This window comes from Trypanosoma theileri (genome assembly GCF_002087225.1).
Source record: "Trypanosoma theileri isolate Edinburgh chromosome Unknown TM35_Tth_21_V1, whole genome shotgun sequence".
NCBI classification, from domain to species: Eukaryota; Euglenozoa; class Kinetoplastea; order Trypanosomatida; family Trypanosomatidae; genus Trypanosoma; species Trypanosoma theileri.
The window spans coordinates 271,027-289,304 of NW_021639863.1; the positions used below are offsets into that span (position 1 = coordinate 271,027).

The following is an 18,278-nucleotide window of genomic DNA, read 5'->3' on the forward strand; positions in this document are numbered from 1 at the left end:
TATATATATATATATATATATATATATATATATATATTTGTGTATAAATGATGTGAAGGAGTCATTACGGACCAGATGCTTCGTCGCCCGTTCATTGCTACCAATGTTTGTGGAAACGGATTATTTCACTCCATAGATAAAACTCTTGTAGGGACTGTGACTACTACTACTACTACTACTACGATAACTTCCTCTAATGAATCTCATGTGAATAAGATTCTTATTTCTCCAGCATTCCCATCATTATCACAATCATCATCATCTCTGTTTTCCTCTACACGCCGTTATGGACATCTTGTTCGTGAAGTAGACACCCGTGGGTTTAATGGTGATATTCACATGTTAAGACACAAGGGAGCGGCGAGTACACAACGATATGTTTCTGAGGCTTTAGCATTAAAAAAAAATGTTATTTTTTGTGGTGCCTATAATACCGGTAAGTTAACAATTCTCAAAGCCATTGGTGAGGCTTGTGAAGAAAAGAAAAGAGTAGTTTACGTTTCAGCAGATGCCCAACGAGCTCGTCGTTTAGATGGTTTTTTACTTTATCACTTTATTGGATTACGATATATGGGCCGTGAAGAACTTCCATCGCGAGATCAACTGGATGGAACATTAGAGCGACACGCACGTTTGTGTGAATCCACCTATGCTGGTTGTGTTCCCAGTCTAAAGACGGCAGATGTGTTAATTCTTGATGCTGTTCACCTTATTGCCCCTACCATTATCTTATCTATGGATACGGTATGTAGACAATTACGTGGTCGACCGAAAGAGGCTTTTGGTGGACTTCGTGTATTTGCAGCTGCAGACTTCTGGCAATTACCCGTACACCCTGGTAGTGATACGGGTGGATATATTTATCAATTAGACAATTGGGATGAACTCTTTCCACATCAACGATTATTAGAAAAGATTCATGGACAAACACGTCGACTCACAACATTAGTAAATAAAGCATATTCCGGTACACTTACATCAAAGGATATTGAAGAACTAGAAGCACGATCTGCAAGTGGAAAGGCAGCCATGCAAAGTGACACCAAAGAGTTAGAAGAAAATAATAATAATAATAATAATAATAATAATAATAACGATAATGATGAGGATGATGAGTATGATGATGATGATAATAGTAGTGATGAAAAAAATGAGTTTAGTATGAATCGAGGAGAAAATAAAAGACGTGAAACTAGAGGTAGTAGTGGTGATAAGAGTAATGAGTTGGTACCTCCTCAACCACTTATCTCTAATGTAGAGGCTGTAATGAAGTTTACTTCACGTTTTCCTAAACAACCTGCTATTCGAGTATTACCACCTCGTTTTCGTACATTAAAACGTACAGAAATAGGAAATTATATTCTAACGATGCTTCTACAAAGTAGTTTACCACAATCTTTTTCTCTTGTGGATTCATTAAATCTTGAGGTTGGAGCTTCTGTTCACCTTTTATTAGATGCTCCTGATACCTTTGGAGTTCCTGCAGGAACTATTGGTGAAGTATTACAAGTAAAAGAACATATACTCGTTGTACATTTCCCTTCTATACATCGTACGGTGGATATACCACGTATACGTGTTAGTGTTTATCATCCATTTTATCCTGAAGTACGTTATGAGATTCAACAATTCCCTTTATATCCACGACATTGTATTTCTCCATTAAATATTATGGCATATGGACATACATATAATGTTAAAATAGATTGTCATTGTCTTGCAGATACAAATGACTTGGGAAATATACTTGCACGTATGCGTTCCTTTGATGACTTTACCATTCGCCGAACACAAGACTTTACGCGTTTAGATGGTATGGTTCATGAACCCACACGTATTTATTATCAACGCATCACCAACCGACCACTTTCCTCCGCACCTGAACAATGGTGTCGTAATTGTAAATCCTATATCCCAACCCCATCCTTTTATGAACATTGGGATCGATGTATTCGAGAGGTTCGCTGGTGTGGAGAGTGTAATACCCGAATTCCACTGGAACGATTGGGTCCACATCAGGAAAAACATCAAATTGTACTTTGCATGGATTGTGGAAGAGCCGTGGAGTGGCGTCAGTGGGAGGGACACCGTCTGACGTGTGCGGCGATGATGCGAGAAGTTTCCCCGGAGAATGAATTCCTGCCGCTGCGCACTCGACAATTGGCATTAGAAATGGGTTTAGATAAGAGGGATCTGCACACCATGCGGAACTTCAGCCGAACACTGTTGCCCAAGTCAAGGAAACAGTGCAATGGAGGCGGATTGCGTTGATAATAATCCACAGAAGAAAGAAAGAAAGAAAGAAGAATAAAAAAAAGAAAAAAAAGGGGGAGGAGGAAGGAATAAGAAAGGAGAATGAAGAAAAAAGAGAAGAGAAGAGAATCCCTTAGTGGATTTGAATGAGTGAAGAGATGAAAGAGGAGTAAAAGAAGAAGAAAAAAAAAAAAAAAACAGAGAATAAAAAACATTCACTCTATTTTTCTTTTTTTTTCATTCATTCATTCTTTCTTTCTTTTTCTTTGTTTTTGGTTCTATTCACATGACAGAAAAAAAATTACTTGCCGTACTCATTGACTGGTAGGTATTTTTTTTTTCTTTGTTTGTTATTATTATTGCGTTTTATACATGCATATTCTGATGGTTTTTTTTGTATTGAGGAACAGAGTTCTTGTGTTATTAGTATTGATATTTCTTTTCTTTTTTTCTTGTTGTGTATACAGTATGCTGTATACACAATGGTCAATATGCAGTTTTTATTTTATTTTTTCTTTTCTTTTTTTTTTATCTGGAATAAAAAGAAAGGCATAAACTACTCTTTTTCTTTTCTTTTTTTCTTGCTCTTTCTCTCATATATAGAGAGAAAGAAATAAAAAAAGAAAAGAAAAAAAAGAAAAGAAAAAGAGTATTAGATTGTGTGGATTTAATTTATTACTCTAATGCCCCAACGAGTGTGGAGTAACAGCAAACCACTCTCATCATCCCGACAATGGCGTCCTTTCTTATCTTGTGAATTAAAAGATTATCTTGACCGTTACTGGGCTGTGATGTTTACAGTCACTTCTCGGCCTATTGAGACTGGACATATGCGGCACTACGCATCTTGGTACTGCACACGTATGAAAGTTGTACATTTGGATCATCACATTCACGCCGACTCACTTCGTCAACAGTTAATTACGGTAAGCAATACATCAGATTTACCACTTCTTTTTGTGAATAAGAAGCTTATAGGTACATTATATGATGTACAAGAATTAGAAAAGGGGAAGAAATTAAAAGATGTATTCCATTTTGGATTTGAATGGAAAGTAGGTGATGTTGGTATTAGTGTTGGGGATAAACCCGTAAATGGGGTTCTACCAGCTCCTTATGGAGATACGGAATTATACCGTGGACGATACCGTGGACCACCAGTGGCACGTCCTGTAGTCGCTTTACCATCATTTCATCCTTTTGCTCCTCGATCAGATGAATAGATGAGAACTTGTTTCTTTCTATATTTATTTATTTCTATTTTTCTTAGCTTCTTTCTTAACGGTTTGTATATATATATATATATATATATATATATATATATATATAATTCTGTATTGCAGTTAGTGTTGGCGGTGTGATGGACGTTTATGGACCTTTAGTGTGTTTGTGTGTGTTTAATTGCAGCAGGAGAGAAAAAAGAAGTAAAGAGAATGAAAAGAAAACAAAAAATATCAGTTTTGGTGAATCCGAAAACTAAAGACGCATTTATGTCTCTCTTCACTTTTGCAGTACCTTCATATTATTATTATTATTATTATTATTATTATTATTGTTCCGCCCCATCCCCCCCTTATCAACCATTCTTTCTCTGAGTGAAAAAGTGACAAAAAAAATGTATGATGGATGGTATGAGTGATTCTTTTTTTTTTCGTTCTCTTTCTCTTATTATTTTATTTTATTTAAATAATCATATAATTCATTAGTAAATATTAGTGATATTGGTCTGTGTGTCTGTGTGTGTGTGTGTGTGTGAGTGCACAATCCAATAGTATCAAAAGTAGAAAAAAAAAGAAATGTACTGTAGTGAAGTTACATCACAGCCGCTGTTAACAGAGACGGAAGATATTGAAACTTTACTCACAACATTACGTGAAAAGGCAAATGCAGCGGCCGCAGCTGCTGGAGATTGTGAAGAAGAAGAAAAAGAAAAACAACAACAACAACAACAACAGAGAGAACATCCTTCCGTATCTTTCTACCGTGGATATCGTTCAGTGAAGGTACAACTACCAATACAAGAGAATTCCCCATTAGAAAAAGAAAACATTTCTTCTTCTTCTTTTTGTTGTTTTCATGTGATTGGATTACATCAGGCGTTATTACCCCCTTCTCAGGGAGGTGTGCAGTTCACAGAAGAAGAACGATCCGCACAGTTGTCTAGTTCAGATGGACTGGAACTCTTACGTGTGAATTGGGAATTACTCTTATGGCTTCTCATGCCAACTGTACGGATTGAGTTTTTATCCATTGTAAAAGAAGAAATGAATCTTAACCGTAAAAAAGAGGAGAAAGTGAATGTGAAAGGAGATAATGATGATGATGATGATGTCTCTACACCCATCTGCAGTTTACAAGAGTTACTAACACCATTAATGTGGAAGGATTACACTCAACTTCGAGAACCTGGAATGATGGATCGTGTACATTACAGTTATGTTGTATTTATTCGCTTTTATGGCTGGCGTATTCACAATGAGGAAAGTGGAGTATTAGACCGTCATCAGAATTGGAAAGAACGGTACAAGATTCTTTTAGAAAATTGTAAAGAGAATAATAATAAACAAGATGACAATATATGTTGTGGATTAAAGAAGTGTTGTTTTTATAGTGCATTAACTCATATTCTTCGTGTTTTGTTGGATTTATGTTTTACACGTTATGCTATTAATCTAGTGGCGTTTATGCTGGAGGAAATGCGAAAAGGAAGATTACTTAGACTTCAATCTAGTCTTGAGAAGTGTTGGCTTCCTCAAGTGATTGAATGTAAACAAGTGCCGGTGTCGGAGAAGGAACGTTTACAACGTCAATTGTACCGTCTGACACACAGCGATTCAGACTAAAAAGAAAAGAAAAGGAAAGAAAAGAAAAGAAGAAGAAAGAAAAAATAAGTATCCCTTATTCTTATTCTTTTTTTTCTTCTTTTTCTATTCTTTGCTGTGTTTAAAGTGTTTCCGGTTAACATTGGAATGTTGTTGTTGTTATTGCTGTTTTGATGAGAAACTGTAAATTCCTTGAAATGAATAATGATTGGGTGTTGCATGGGAAATGATGAGATGAGACGATATCACCTCAATATATACTTTATAGGGTTATATTGTTTTTGTCTTCTTCTTTATTATTATTATTATTATTATTATTATTATTATTATTATTATTTTCCTTGCTTATCTCTTCTTTTCTTTCTTTTTGTATGTTTGTTTGTAAAGTATAGATTGACTCCTGTTTAGTTAATAATGGATTACCAATTTCTATGGGACTCGGACTTTGTGTTTCCCCTAGCGAGTTTATTTATTGCCGCGGCAGTGACGTACAAGGTGGGTCCATTAGTTTCACGTCTTCTTCCTCCACTCCCGCCTGTGAAGTTAAATAACGCCGAGGATGAACCTTCGCGGGTAACTCATGTAAAGAATGATTGAGAAGTGAAGTGAGAGAATCTTTTTGCCTTTTCTCTCTCTTTCTCTCTCTCATATATATTTTCACACACAGTTTGTGCTGTTCTCTCTTTGTACATATATATATATATATATATATATATATATAGTCTGTATAACAAAGTTTTATTGCTGAATTGCTGTTTCTTTTTTCTTGTCTATATGTAAGATGTTTAGAACTGTATCTCTATTTCTGTGTGTTTCTAATTTGTTTCGGTTACTTTTGTTTTCTTCAGCTAATACTTTCCCATATTTTTTTTTTTTTTTTAAATATTCTTCATGTTTACAAGAGACAGTGAAAAACAAAACAAAACAAAAAAGTAAGCAAACCAACTCAATACAGGAAAAAAAAAAAAAAACTGAAGGGTTAAACAAAGAAAAAACAAGAAACCCCGAAGAGGAAGAAGGGTTGAAGAAAAAAAAAAAAAAAAGGGGTCTACCAAGACTCTTAACAGGCGTTATTATTATTATTATTATTATTATTATTATTATTATCGGTATTTCTTCTTCCAATGCGGTGTTCAACACGATTACTCACGTATCGCACATGTTTGCTCTTACAACAACTGCCGATGCCTATGCCGCCTCCCCGGCCAGGAGTGACGGTTAATATGCAGAACGCTATGGAAATGGAGGCAAAGCGGCGAATGGAATTAGATGAAGCCACTCGAAGTCGTTTCGTCGTTGTTAAGGAAGAAACACGAGAACGTAATGGTCGTGTTATTGGTATTGATTTAGGTACAACCAATAGTTGTATTTCATATATTGAAGATGGATCGAATAAACCAAAGATTATTCCCTCTCCAACAGGATCATGGGTATTTCCAACGGCTATCACGTTTGATAAAAATCACAAGGTTCGTTTATATGGAGAAGAGGCTCGTGCGTGTGTACGTACAAGTGCTAGTGCGACTTTATGTAGTGGTAAACGTCTTATTGGTAGAGGTGTTGGGGAACTTGGTCGTGTACAATCACAACTACATAAAACGAATATGTTGACATTAAATGAAAAAGGTGAAATTGCAGTAGAAATTATGGGAAGAACTTATACAGTTGTTCACATTATTGCTATGTTTCTTAGATATTTAAAACATGAAGCTGAAAAGTTTTTAAAAGAACCGGTAGATGCTGTTGTGGTTAGTGTCCCTGCATTCTTTACACCACAACAGAAAGTGGCAACAGAAGATGCGGCACTCGCTGCGGGATTTGATGTTCTTGAAGTGATAGATGAACCTTCAGCTGCTTGTTTAACACACACCGTACTGAGACGATCTACAAAAAAAGAAAAAAAAGAAATATCTATACAAAAACATATTATACGTTCATTAGTATTTGATCTTGGTGGAGGTACATTAGATTGTGCTATTATGGAACATGATCAACGTCGTGGTACCTTTACACTTGTGGCTACACATGGGGATCCACTTTTGGGTGGTAATGATTGGGATTCGGTACTTTCTCAACATTTTGCAGATCAATTTGAACGTAAATGGCGTGTACCTTTAGAAGATGCGGAAGGAAATGTAGGACAAGGTGTAGCAACCTATAGACAACTTCTTTTAGAAGCAGAAAAGGCAAAAATTCATTTTACTCATTCAACAGATCCTTATTATGGTTATAATCGTGCTTTTCATTTTTCTGAAAAATTACGTGATATTATTCCATTAGAAGCTACATTAACACTTGAGGAGTATGTTGAAATTACACGTCCTCTTCGTATACGTTGTATAGAATGTCTAAATAAATTATTTGAACATACGAAATATCATGTAACGGATATTGATAATGTTTTGCTTGTTGGAGCCATGACTCGAGATCCTCCTATTCGTCACATGTTAACAGAGTACTTTGGTCGTCCAGTCGCTTCAGAGAATTCATGTCCGGCTGATTACGCCGTAGCGATTGGAGCTGCTATTCGTGGGGCCATGCTGCAAGGGAAATTTAATGATTTATCCGCCAATACCCGATTTGTCACTGGAACTATTCAATCCATGCGGCATGGAAGTTTATTTCGTCGTTTGTGGAATCGCGTGGGTTCATTCCTTTCACACTCGGGGAATCCCAATGCGATTGGTCAACGATGGCGAGGACGGGCTAAAGGTCTGAGTGATCAAGAAATTGCCAACTATGCAAAGGAGTTGGTAGAATTTGAGGCTGCATGTGACCGGCGTTTATTATTAGAACGAGCAGAGAATGATGCGAATTTTATTATGCGTCGAGTGACGGCGGATGCCAACAAACGGCAGGGAATGCAAGAAAAGCGCGTACGTCAATTAAGTGAACAACTGAAGTTTTGGCAATATATGGTACATAACTTTCACGATCATGAAGAGGAACTTATGCGTACGGTGAAGGAGTTGGAACAGGCATTGGATGAGTTGGAGGGTTACGCGGAGGATAATACATCTATGTTGACAGGCGAAGGAACGGTGAACTTTGCAAAGGCAACACCCATCAATTATTGCAGTGATGATGCAAAAACCACAACTAGCAACCATACATCATCATCAACAACAACAAATCCTTCTCCTCCTCCTCCTCCTCCTCCTCCTCCTTCTCTTACATCGACAGAAGAGAGAGTACAACGTAAGCAAGAAGGAGGAGGAGATAAAACCAAGACGAAGGGTCCTAAAATCATCCGTCGTCCGGTTCCACTTCCAAAGGCAAGTGCAGAGGCGCAAGAACTAGTGGAAGCGGGTCATCCTGTATTACGCGGTGCGGATGTTAACATGACAGAAGCCACACGTAGTTCTTTCTTTGAAGCACAAGTGGAAGAACGTGCTTGGCGTGAACCACCAACACCTCCTGGTGAAGAAGGTTCATGGCAGGAAGTTAAACGTGCTGTGGAAGCAGGTGAGGCAGTGGGTAGTCCATTTACGTCACAAGAAATGCAGAGACCTATGACATATGATGAAATGATGCGTGTACTTTACACTATAGCACCTATTGATGATCCTGTTAGTGAAGAACATGCAAGAAAGCGTGATCTTTCACTTCGCTTACAGACTATGACGATTATTTCTGGTGCAGTAGATATGGAGGAGTTAGAGTCACGTTTGAATGAGAACGTTAAGGCAGAAGAACAATCACAACGTACCCAGAAAAAGGCAGAGATGAATGCTGCAGCTAATGTTTCTGCAAGTCTCTTTAGGAGGGAATAGAGTAGGTGGGATGTTAAGAAAAATACTTACATATACCTATCTTGAATAAGACTTGTATTTTTATCGTCACATTACAAAGAGAAAAAAAAAGTATATATATATATTTATTTATTCTCTTAAGTATGAAAAATATATCAAAAACGCAAAAGAAATCGAAAAAAAAATAGTAGTAATAGAACTGTGAATAGTTTCATTCCATAAACGGATACATTATATTTTTCCTCCATTTCCCTCATGGTTTCTACCAGGAATGACTTTTTCTCCCTCTCTTTTTTTTTCTTTTCCTCTCCTTTCTCCCCACTTTTCTACAATGTACACACGTACAAACACCCATGTTGTTCACATTCTTGTTTATATGAACAGGTTAGCACTCCAATGCCCGCGGAAAAGAAGATCCACCCCCTCAAGCAGGTGCAGACCTTCGGCAAGAAGAAGACGGCGATTGCTGTCGCTACGGTGACGAAGGCCTCGCAGTGCAACATCCGCGTGAACGGCGTTCCCGTCTCGCAGATTCTCCCAGAGACACTCCGCGCAAAGATCATGGAAGCCGTCAACGTTGTTGGCGCACGTCAGTTTGCACGTCTGCGCATTGATGTGACCGCTCGTGGTGGTGGTCAGGTCGCCCAGGCTTATGCCACGCGTCAGGCTATTGCGAAGGGTCTCGTTGCGTACTTCCAGAAGTACAGGAATGAGGTGGAGAAGGCTGCGGTGAAGGATAAGTACCTCGCATACGACAAGTTCCTCCTGATCGCTGATCCTCGCCGCTGCGAGCCAAAGAAGTGGGGCCGTCACTCTGCCCGCACCCGCTTCACGAAGTCGTACCGTTAATCGGTCGACTTTGGATTGCCGCAACAGCGGGAGAAGGGAATCACTGCTTGTATTGGTGGGAGTTAACAGAGTGCGCTACCCCTTTTTTTGTGAGTTGGCTTTCTTTTCATTTTTCTTTATTACTTTTTTTTTTTTTCCTCTCGCGATTTATGCCATGGGATGTGCATTCTATGGCTTTTTTTCGCTTTTTTTTCTTTGCTTAACTTCAAAAAATAAAAAAAAAATCTCTGAATGTTCTCATTATAGTCTCCTATTTTATATTATTTTTTTCCCCAATACTTTTTCTTTTTTCTCGCTTCACTACGATAGCACTCCAATGCCCGCAGAAAAGAAGATCCACCCCCTCAAGCAGGTGCAGACCTTCGGCAAGAAGAAGACGGCTATTGCCGTCGCTACGGTGACGAAGGCCTCGCAGTGCAACATCCGCGTGAACGGCGTTCCCGTCTCGCAGATTCTCCCAGAGACACTCCGCGCAAAGATCATGGAAGCCGTCAACGTTGTTGGCGCACGTCAGTTTGCACGTCTGCGCATTGATGTGACCGCTCGTGGTGGTGGTCAGGTCGCCCAGGCTTATGCCACGCGTCAGGCTATTGCGAAGGGTCTCGTTGCGTACTTCCAGAAGTACAGGAATGAGGTGGAGAAGGCTGCGGTGAAGGACAAGTACCTCGCATACGACAAGTTCCTCCTGATCGCTGATCCTCGCCGCTGCGAGCCAAAGAAGTGGGGCCGTCACTCTGCCCGCACCCGCTTCACGAAGTCGTACCGTTAATTCCCACAGCATTGCTTCTTGCATGAGTGCAGTGATTATTTATTTTTTTTGTTATCAGTTGTCATGGAATATTGACTGCGAAAAAATGAAGGAGAGGAAATGGGGATACTGGTATTGGTGTCCCTTTTATTGTTCTTTTTTTTTTATTATATTGGGTTTTGTCTCATTGTACATATTTGCTTTGCTCATGTTTTTTATGTGTATTTCATATTTTTTTTTGTTTTCCTCTTTTTCTTCTTTGCCTCCCTATTGGAAAAGCGTTGTGGGAAGAACTTAAGAAAGAGATCAATAAGGCACGTGACTTGTTGAACTGGGAGAATATCATTATCCCATTTCTTTGACTTTCCTTCAACCACTACAATAACTGGTGTTATATAGTGGGCTTAACACTCTATTTAACAGATAAACGGTGATTATCATGTTTCGTGTAGTTTCGTTTGGAACACTTGCAACGGACCCGCGTTTCTTCCGTCAGAATACTCGGGGGACGTTACCATACCCAGTTGGCTATACTATTGAACGAAGTGTTTTTAACAATAGTGGAAATGGTCGACAGCCGCGTACCAAAATTTTACTCCCTGGTGAAGCAGGTGCTAGTGAACATTTTCCTGAAGTATACTATAAAGCTTCGATAGGAAAAGGCCAAAATGGCGAGCCTTGGTTTGAAGTTAGTCGTAGTGATAAACCAGAGGAGGTTCACGGTGGTGATAACCCTTCTACACCATGGCGAATGGCATTTGAAGCAGCAGAGCGTGATTTTCCTGAACGATTATTGGATTTGGTGAAAGAGAACCGTGATGAGAATGGTTCAATGATGGTATATGGCCAAAAGTGGTATGGGTTAATGTTTGACTCCGTAATAGCTGAACTACGAAACCTTCCTGGAGCCAAGACTATTTTCGGTAAGAAGGCGGCAAATAATCGTCGTGTTTCTAAAGGGAAAAAGAAACCAGAGGAGCAGACTTCATTAGCCGTTCCTGCTAAAACCGAAAAACCTGAAAAAGTTAGTCGGAAGAAAAAATCTGAGGAAGTTTATCACCCAGCTACTGCAGAGGGTACAACAAAATCTACTGATAAAACAATACAAGGTAAAAAAAAGAAAAATAGCAACACCTCCGTAATGGAGGATAATGTGCCATTAGTTGTTTTGGCAGCTGGAAGAGCCATTGGGGTAGTAAATCGGTGCCCCGATTGTGGTCTCACCTCAGTTTTTTGTCCATTAACAGGTGAGCGACACTCTGTTGGAGGTGAAGTTCCCCCCCAAGCCTCAACGGTACCAGGAAAGAAAACTCGAGGACAAGGAAAAGATGCCAAAGACTCAAAAGATGGTGATAAAGTTCAACAACGAGTTTCACGAAAACGAGAACGCGTTGATGATACGATAAAAGATGGCACTAACACAACTGTTGCATCTGAGGAAGGTGCTAGTAAAACGGTGACTCGTCGAAAGATTTCCAAGGGTGAGGGCCAGTCTACAAGTGCCACTTCCCAAACTAAAAAACGACAGCTGAAGTTAGAGGCAAAAAAACCAGAGGCGGCAGTGTCTACAGATCCAGATGATGTGCCATTGATAGTACGTCTCATGGAAAGAAATGCAAAGGCAGCGGCAGAATCATCAGAGCAACTACCACCACCACCACCACCACCACCTCCTCCACCTCCATTATGGAGACCACCACTTGCGGCACCGGAATCTAATAAAGCTTTACAAGTTCTTCAGCGTGTAATTCGTGGAGAAGAGACAGCTCATGTGCCTTTTGCTTCTATGCTTCATCTTCCACAAGTGACGGTAGCGAAGACATCTGTGATGAAAAAGACTAAAAAAGAAGATGAAGATCCCTTTGCCGATATACTTGAGGCAGATGCTGGAAATGTTGTTGGTGAGGATGCTACTACAACAACAACTGCTGCCGCGGGTGGTAGTGGTAGTAGTAGTAGTGCCGTAGGTAAACAGGGTAATAATAAGAAACCTGATGATGGAAAGGGACGACATCCACTTGATATCACAGAATTAGCCACCAGTGTGTCAGGGAAACGCTACGTAAAGTTTATGCAGTTATATACAAGTGAAAGGTCTAAACTTGACTTGTTAAAGAAGGCTAATGATGTTCCTGCGGTATCAAGAACACGTGGTCCAACGAAGAAGAATACTGAAACAGGTGAGGCGACAGATCCTGCCCATTTACCTTTCGCTTCTCCTCCTCCTCCTCCTCCTCCTCCTTCAACAGAGATGGAGAGTGGAGAAAAAGAATAGATGCTACAGTGGGAGCAAAATGAAGAGGAAAAAAAAAAAGAATCATATTCAGACATATACAGATACACAGAGAATGTGGAAGAAACAACAACAACATAAAACAAGAACTGATGATGGAGAGGAAAGGAGAAAAGGTGGAAGAGAATGAAAAAGCGGCTACTATTGTTGTTGCTGCTGATGTGAGGATTTTTCTTTTCACTGTTGGGATATTTGTACATCCAAGAAATTTGGTTTGCGTCTCGATCTCTTCCTGTTCATCTTGTTGTGTAGCAATTGGCTCTCTTATTATAAAAATTACTATTATTATTATTATTATTATTATTATTATTATTATTATTATTATTATTATTGGTTTCACTATTATATGTAATTTAGAGAAAAAAAAGGAAGATAATATGTCTTGTGAGTATGAATGTATATTTGATATTCATTTTATTATTGTCATTATTGCTCTTTTCTTTTTTTTTTTTTCTCCCTCTATGGTCTTATGGGTGGAAAGTGACAGGGGCGGTGTGTTTGTGTTTGTGTGTTTCTGTCTTGCCGTGTTGGCTGTATTTCCCTTAAAAACATAAAGGGTAGAAGAGACAACAACACGAGCAATATTAGTAAAAATAATAATAAAAAAAAAAAACAATAATAATAAGAATACTAATCAAACAAAGGGTTAAGAAAGAAAAAAAAAAGGAAAGGACAACAAAAGGAACTGTTTTGTTTTTCTTATATACTTAGCCTCTGTAATCACATATATACATATATATATATATATATATATATATATATATATATATATTTTCTACATTCATGACACTCACAAAAACGCCTTACCGCCTGGCTGTAACGACATATCGCCAATCAAAGATTAGTGATCGCTTTCAATTGTTGATTACAAAGAAAGAAGTGGAATGTGATTACGTTGGTGTAGACGCTACTGCACTGGTGGCAACAGGACTGCGACTCGCCAAAAACGTCACATCTGAACAACGACGACATAAGGAGGTTGCCCGTCATGTCTCACAGTCTCTACAACAATTACTCAAAAAGGTACGTTGTAAGAAATCGCTTCTCATCGCTATGGACGGTGCGGAGACTTTACTAAAAGCAGAACACACACGAGGTAGTAGTGTTACACGTAAAATTGAAAGTCGTCTCATGCGACTTCCCGGTACACCATTAATGCAAGCGGTAGAAGAACGTTTAGTGCGTATGATGCCGGATCGACAAATTCTTCCATCTGAAGTGGTATTTTCAGGTACATGTGTACAAGGATGTGTGGAACAGAAGATGTCTGCATGGGCTTTAGATTTGGCTTCTCGTGATTCATTTAGTGGTAGTACCGATTCACTTTGTCTTATTGGGGCATCTGAGTTATATTTAAATGTGATGGCACTTTCTCCTTTTTATAATGTGATGAGTGTTGTACAAAATAACGCCGATCTTCGTCAAATGCGTTTACAAGATATTCTTGAATGGTTAGATCTTGATAAAAGAGCAAAAGAAGGTGAAAGTGTTACGATTGCAAAAATGCGAACAGATATTCTTTTTTTATTTATTCTTGCGAATGGAGCTTCTGTTACAGAATTGCATCCTATCCCATCTCTTGGATTTAGTGAACTGGTCGACCGTTATCTAAAGAATTTTATGGAAACCACATCTAATACGGAAACCACAGAAGGAGGAGGCAAAGGAAAAGGAAGAGAGGGAAGTGTCTCTCTTCACTCCGGAACAGTAAAAGAAGGCTTATTCTTATTTGAAGATTATCCTGGAAATACATTACGTCTAAACATTCCACTTCTCTCTCGTATTATACAATTAGTCGCCCGAAAGGAAGTTCCACCCCGCGTGGATGCGGCTTCAGAGGCCTATTTAGAACAGGCTCTGCAAACACACGCCCTCTTGTGTCTGGGAGAAGCCCCGGAATATAATTATCTTCCATCGATGCCAACAACACAAGTGGGATCTCCAGTGGCCGGTGTTATTCCATTCGCGGCGCATCTCGCGGCTTTGTGTAGTTCCTCACCTCATCGTATTGCACGACGAACACCTCCACGTGTAAGGCAATCATCTTCCACTACATGTATAAAAGAAGAAGAAAAAGAAGAAAAAGGAAAGAAAGAAAAGGGAGAGAAGGAAGAAGGATTAAGAAATGAAACATTTGAACTAGCAGAAGGAGGTAAAGTAGAATTAGTAAAATCGAAAACAAAGGAGATGCAAACAGGAATTATTCAACCCTTAACGGCAGCAGAATATACTATTTTATGTCAATCCTTACCTGCTTCTGTAGAGACATTAATTCAACATTATGTTGGGGTAGCACCAAAATCAGATGTTGGTAAAATGATTACTTCATCCGATACAACAGGAGCACATCGTGTGATTCGTGAAGTCTTATCCTATGCGAATCCTCTTAAACCCCATAAGTGTTTATGTTTATCCCCTTCTTATTGTTGGTTACAAAATGAGAAGACACAATTATGGCGATTTGAGTATGTTGATATTGGTGTTCGTAGTCATGAAATGGAAATACGTCGTCACTTAAATGCTGTAAAGGGAGTTACATTAGAAGTAAACATGTCCAGAGATGGACCATCATACTTTTCAACATCAACTTCTTCATGGGAACCCATTAAAGACTTTCCATGTGGTGCAGAAAGATCTAGTGATGATGATAATAATAATAAACAAAAAGAAACATCATCATCATCAACCACAAAAGGAGGTAAAGATACAGAGGATTTGACAGGATCTATAAAGACGGAGGATGATACAAAGAAGGACACGAAAAAAATAGAAACTTTAGATAAAATTAAAGATAATGAATCTTCAGAGAGTAAATCAACCTCATCTCAAATATCTAAGACTAATACTACAGATCAAAATCTATCCTCTAAGCAATCCACATTAAAATTACTTACATGGAATGTTATGTTTGATCGATATAGTGGTAAACCTACACCATTAGGTATGCCAGGTATTGATTGGTGTTCCCCAAAACGATATCCAATACTCGCAAAAATAATTCAACAAGAAGATGCAGATGTTGTAGGAATGCAAGAAGTAGAACCTGTGTTTTGGAATTTTCTTTCTAAACAATCATGGGTACGAGAAAATTACTTCTTTTCATGCGGTTATGCAAGTCCAGCGATTACACCTTGGGGTGTACTCATGTTAGTTCATCGTCGTCGACTTTCTATACAAAATATCACTTATTTAAATGTGCCTGCGTGGACGAATCATGTCTCACTTATGCCAGTTGTTACTCTTCAAATGCCACACGGTTCTGTTAATGTTGCCGCTGCACATTTATTAGCACCATACACCAAATCACATGAAACTGCACGAACTTCACAAGATGGAGCCTTACGTCATCACATGATGAAAACATTAAGTGGAGATGTTATCACAATGGGGGATTTTAACGATTGGCCTACAAGTGAGTTTCACATGCCAACGGAATCACAATATGTGGATTGTTGGCCTTTACTACACCCAGGGGATGCTGGTAAAACTATGGATGAAACCAACACCTTTTGTAAACTTAAAGTGGAAGAAATGTTTTTTGGACGATCGGATAAAGTGTTTTTGCGCAGTAGACGTCTTGTGCCTGTAGAGGCGCATCTCGTCGGTACTCGAAGTGTAAATGATGAGAATGGCAATCAGGAGGCACCTGCCTACTTGTTTCCCTCAGATCATTACGGTGTGAGTATGACGTTTAAGTTGAAACAACGATAATTGGAAATAACAGGAGCAGCCTGCTTTGTTTTTGTTTTTTTTCTTCTTATTTGTTTGTTTGTTATTATTATTATTATTATTATTATTATTATTATTATTATTATTATTATTGCTGTTGTTGTTGTGACTATTATTGAAAAATGTAGACATGATTCAATGTGAATATGTCTGCGTTTCTGTTTTTCTTCTTTCTACAAGTCGCTGTGTAATTTCCCGTTTTGAGTGTGTGTGTGTGTCTGTGTGTATACACATGTCAAGAAAAATTGCTTCATTTCACATGTTTTTTTTTTTTTGTTATTTGATTTTTTTTTTTTTTTTTTTTTTTTCTCTCTGTGTGTGTATATGTCTATTGTTGTTTGTTCTCTTTGATTACTTTTACTTTTTAAATTCCCCTGATTATTATTATTTTATTATTTTTCTTTTTCTTTTTTTATTTTTCCATTTTCTCTCCATTTTCGTAGTTATTTACCAAAATAAAAATAAAATGGTATACCGTCGTCTAGTGAACGCTGCAGTACACAATAAATGCAGGATAGGCAGTCATGCGTATATCTCTCTCTACGCACGCCTCTTAACATCCCGCTCTGCCCCTACACAGATCTCTAGATGGACCTTTTCAGCAGGTATTTCTCTACAGCAAAGACGCCTTTTTAGCACTCAAGGGAATCATAACAATCCTGGAGATGATGATTATGTGTTTGATGCTTCCCTCTCTGTACAAAAGGAAGCGGCCGTACAAACAGCGAAGAAAACACTGGATGTGATTATACGTGAATTACTACCAGAAAATGCCCCTGCAGAGGCCGTACAAAAGGTACGAGTGTATCTTCAACAACACCCAATGGATACACTTATTACACAGCCAAAAGTACAAATCACACACGTAGAGGATCCAGATTCCGGTACAGAAACGAAAATATCACTTAGTCCATGTGAACTGGCAGAGGCATTACAACAAGCAAAAGAACGTTCCATGAATCTCGTACAAATGGGAACTCGCGGGGATATTGCGTATTGCCGTATTCGCAATGAAACACCACGTATATTAGGTCTTGTTAGTGAAGAGTTAGAGGCACTACGTCAACAACAGGAACAACAACAACAACAATCATCTTCAAGAGGTTCTGGACGTGGAAAAGATCAAGGTGTGCGTGAACTCATTGACCATACCTTTCGTGATGTAGTGGATGCACACTTTGTGGGATGGCGTAGTCAAAAGATCGTGCAGGATCTTCGCCGTCGTCATCCTGTGCGATTATCGATTAAAGAGTTCCAATCACCCGATACGGCACTTGCAAAGATGAGAGAAATGTGTGATGCCGTACGGCGAAACGCAGAGTCGGCGGGTGTGGCGCATCACTACACCAGTCTTGTGGCCACAGACCGGGAAGTCTCCATCACACTCGCGCCAAATGTTCAAACGCCTCCATCATCTCCATCAACAACACCAACAGCTAAATCATCATCAAAGTCTTCTTCTTCATCTTCACAGTCATCATCATCATCTTCATCGATTGTGCGGCATCCCGGCGAGCGTGAATGGTCGCAGGCGGCGGCCCGCATGTTGGCGGCATGTCGTAAGAGTGGGCGGCACGGCACATATGTGCGTAATGCCGCGTTAAAGCCGCGCTCACTCGGGCAGACACTCTTCCGTGTTGATAAATACGGCAGGAAGATTGAATAAAGAGAAGAAGAGCATATATACATATATCTGTGTCTGTGTCTGTGTGTGTGATGGCGGTGGTGTTGGGAGGAGGGCTGTCTCTCTCTTTCTCTCTCTTTAAGCAGTGAGAAGAGCAAAAACAAAGAGAAAGAATGTTATTATTACTACTGTATTCTAAATGTGAATG

The 18,278-nt window shown here is 39.0% G+C and overlaps 9 protein-coding genes across 9 annotated transcripts; all 9 read left to right on the forward strand.

The window, feature by feature from the left end:
- Window positions 1-75: 75 nt before the first annotated feature.
- On the forward strand, window positions 76-2,271 carry TM35_000211970 (uncharacterized protein; the record flags this gene model as incomplete). The annotated part of the gene is made up of 1 exon (XM_029027047.1): window positions 76-2,271. The coding sequence occupies one exon, from the start codon at window positions 76-78 to the stop codon at window positions 2,269-2,271; it is 2,196 nt and encodes a 731-aa protein (XP_028881657.1).
- Window positions 2,272-2,936: 665 nt separating this feature from the next.
- Window positions 2,937-3,476, forward strand: TM35_000211980 (uncharacterized protein; the record flags this gene model as incomplete). The annotated part of the gene is made up of 1 exon (XM_029027048.1): window positions 2,937-3,476. One exon carries the CDS (start codon window positions 2,937-2,939, stop codon window positions 3,474-3,476), a length of 540 nt encoding a protein of 179 aa, XP_028881658.1.
- Window positions 3,477-4,049: 573 nt separating this feature from the next.
- Window positions 4,050-5,096, forward strand: TM35_000211990 (uncharacterized protein; the record flags this gene model as incomplete). Its single annotated transcript, XM_029027049.1, has 1 exon — window positions 4,050-5,096. One exon carries the CDS (start codon window positions 4,050-4,052, stop codon window positions 5,094-5,096), a length of 1,047 nt encoding a protein of 348 aa, XP_028881659.1.
- Window positions 5,097-6,199: 1,103 nt separating this feature from the next.
- TM35_000212000 (heat shock 70 kDa protein) lies at window positions 6,200-8,848 on the forward strand (the record flags this gene model as incomplete). Its single annotated transcript, XM_029027050.1, has 1 exon — window positions 6,200-8,848. One exon carries the CDS (start codon window positions 6,200-6,202, stop codon window positions 8,846-8,848), a length of 2,649 nt encoding a protein of 882 aa, XP_028881660.1.
- Window positions 8,849-9,223: 375 nt separating this feature from the next.
- Window positions 9,224-9,676, forward strand: TM35_000212010 (40S ribosomal protein S16; the record flags this gene model as incomplete). Its single annotated transcript, XM_029027051.1, has 1 exon — window positions 9,224-9,676. One exon carries the CDS (start codon window positions 9,224-9,226, stop codon window positions 9,674-9,676), a length of 453 nt encoding a protein of 150 aa, XP_028881661.1.
- Window positions 9,677-9,992: 316 nt separating this feature from the next.
- TM35_000212020 (40S ribosomal protein S16) lies at window positions 9,993-10,445 on the forward strand (the record flags this gene model as incomplete). Its single annotated transcript, XM_029027052.1, has 1 exon — window positions 9,993-10,445. The coding sequence occupies one exon, from the start codon at window positions 9,993-9,995 to the stop codon at window positions 10,443-10,445; it is 453 nt and encodes a 150-aa protein (XP_028881662.1).
- A 418-nt stretch (window positions 10,446-10,863) lies between these two features.
- Window positions 10,864-12,699, forward strand: TM35_000212030 (uncharacterized protein; the record flags this gene model as incomplete). Its single annotated transcript, XM_029027053.1, has 1 exon — window positions 10,864-12,699. One exon carries the CDS (start codon window positions 10,864-10,866, stop codon window positions 12,697-12,699), a length of 1,836 nt encoding a protein of 611 aa, XP_028881663.1.
- Window positions 12,700-13,500: 801 nt separating this feature from the next.
- On the forward strand, window positions 13,501-16,428 carry TM35_000212040 (RNA-editing complex protein MP100; the record flags this gene model as incomplete). The annotated part of the gene is made up of 1 exon (XM_029027054.1): window positions 13,501-16,428. One exon carries the CDS (start codon window positions 13,501-13,503, stop codon window positions 16,426-16,428), a length of 2,928 nt encoding a protein of 975 aa, XP_028881664.1.
- Window positions 16,429-16,912: 484 nt separating this feature from the next.
- Window positions 16,913-18,112, forward strand: TM35_000212050 (uncharacterized protein; the record flags this gene model as incomplete). The annotated part of the gene is made up of 1 exon (XM_029027055.1): window positions 16,913-18,112. One exon carries the CDS (start codon window positions 16,913-16,915, stop codon window positions 18,110-18,112), a length of 1,200 nt encoding a protein of 399 aa, XP_028881665.1.
- Window positions 18,113-18,278: the final 166 nt, after the last annotated feature.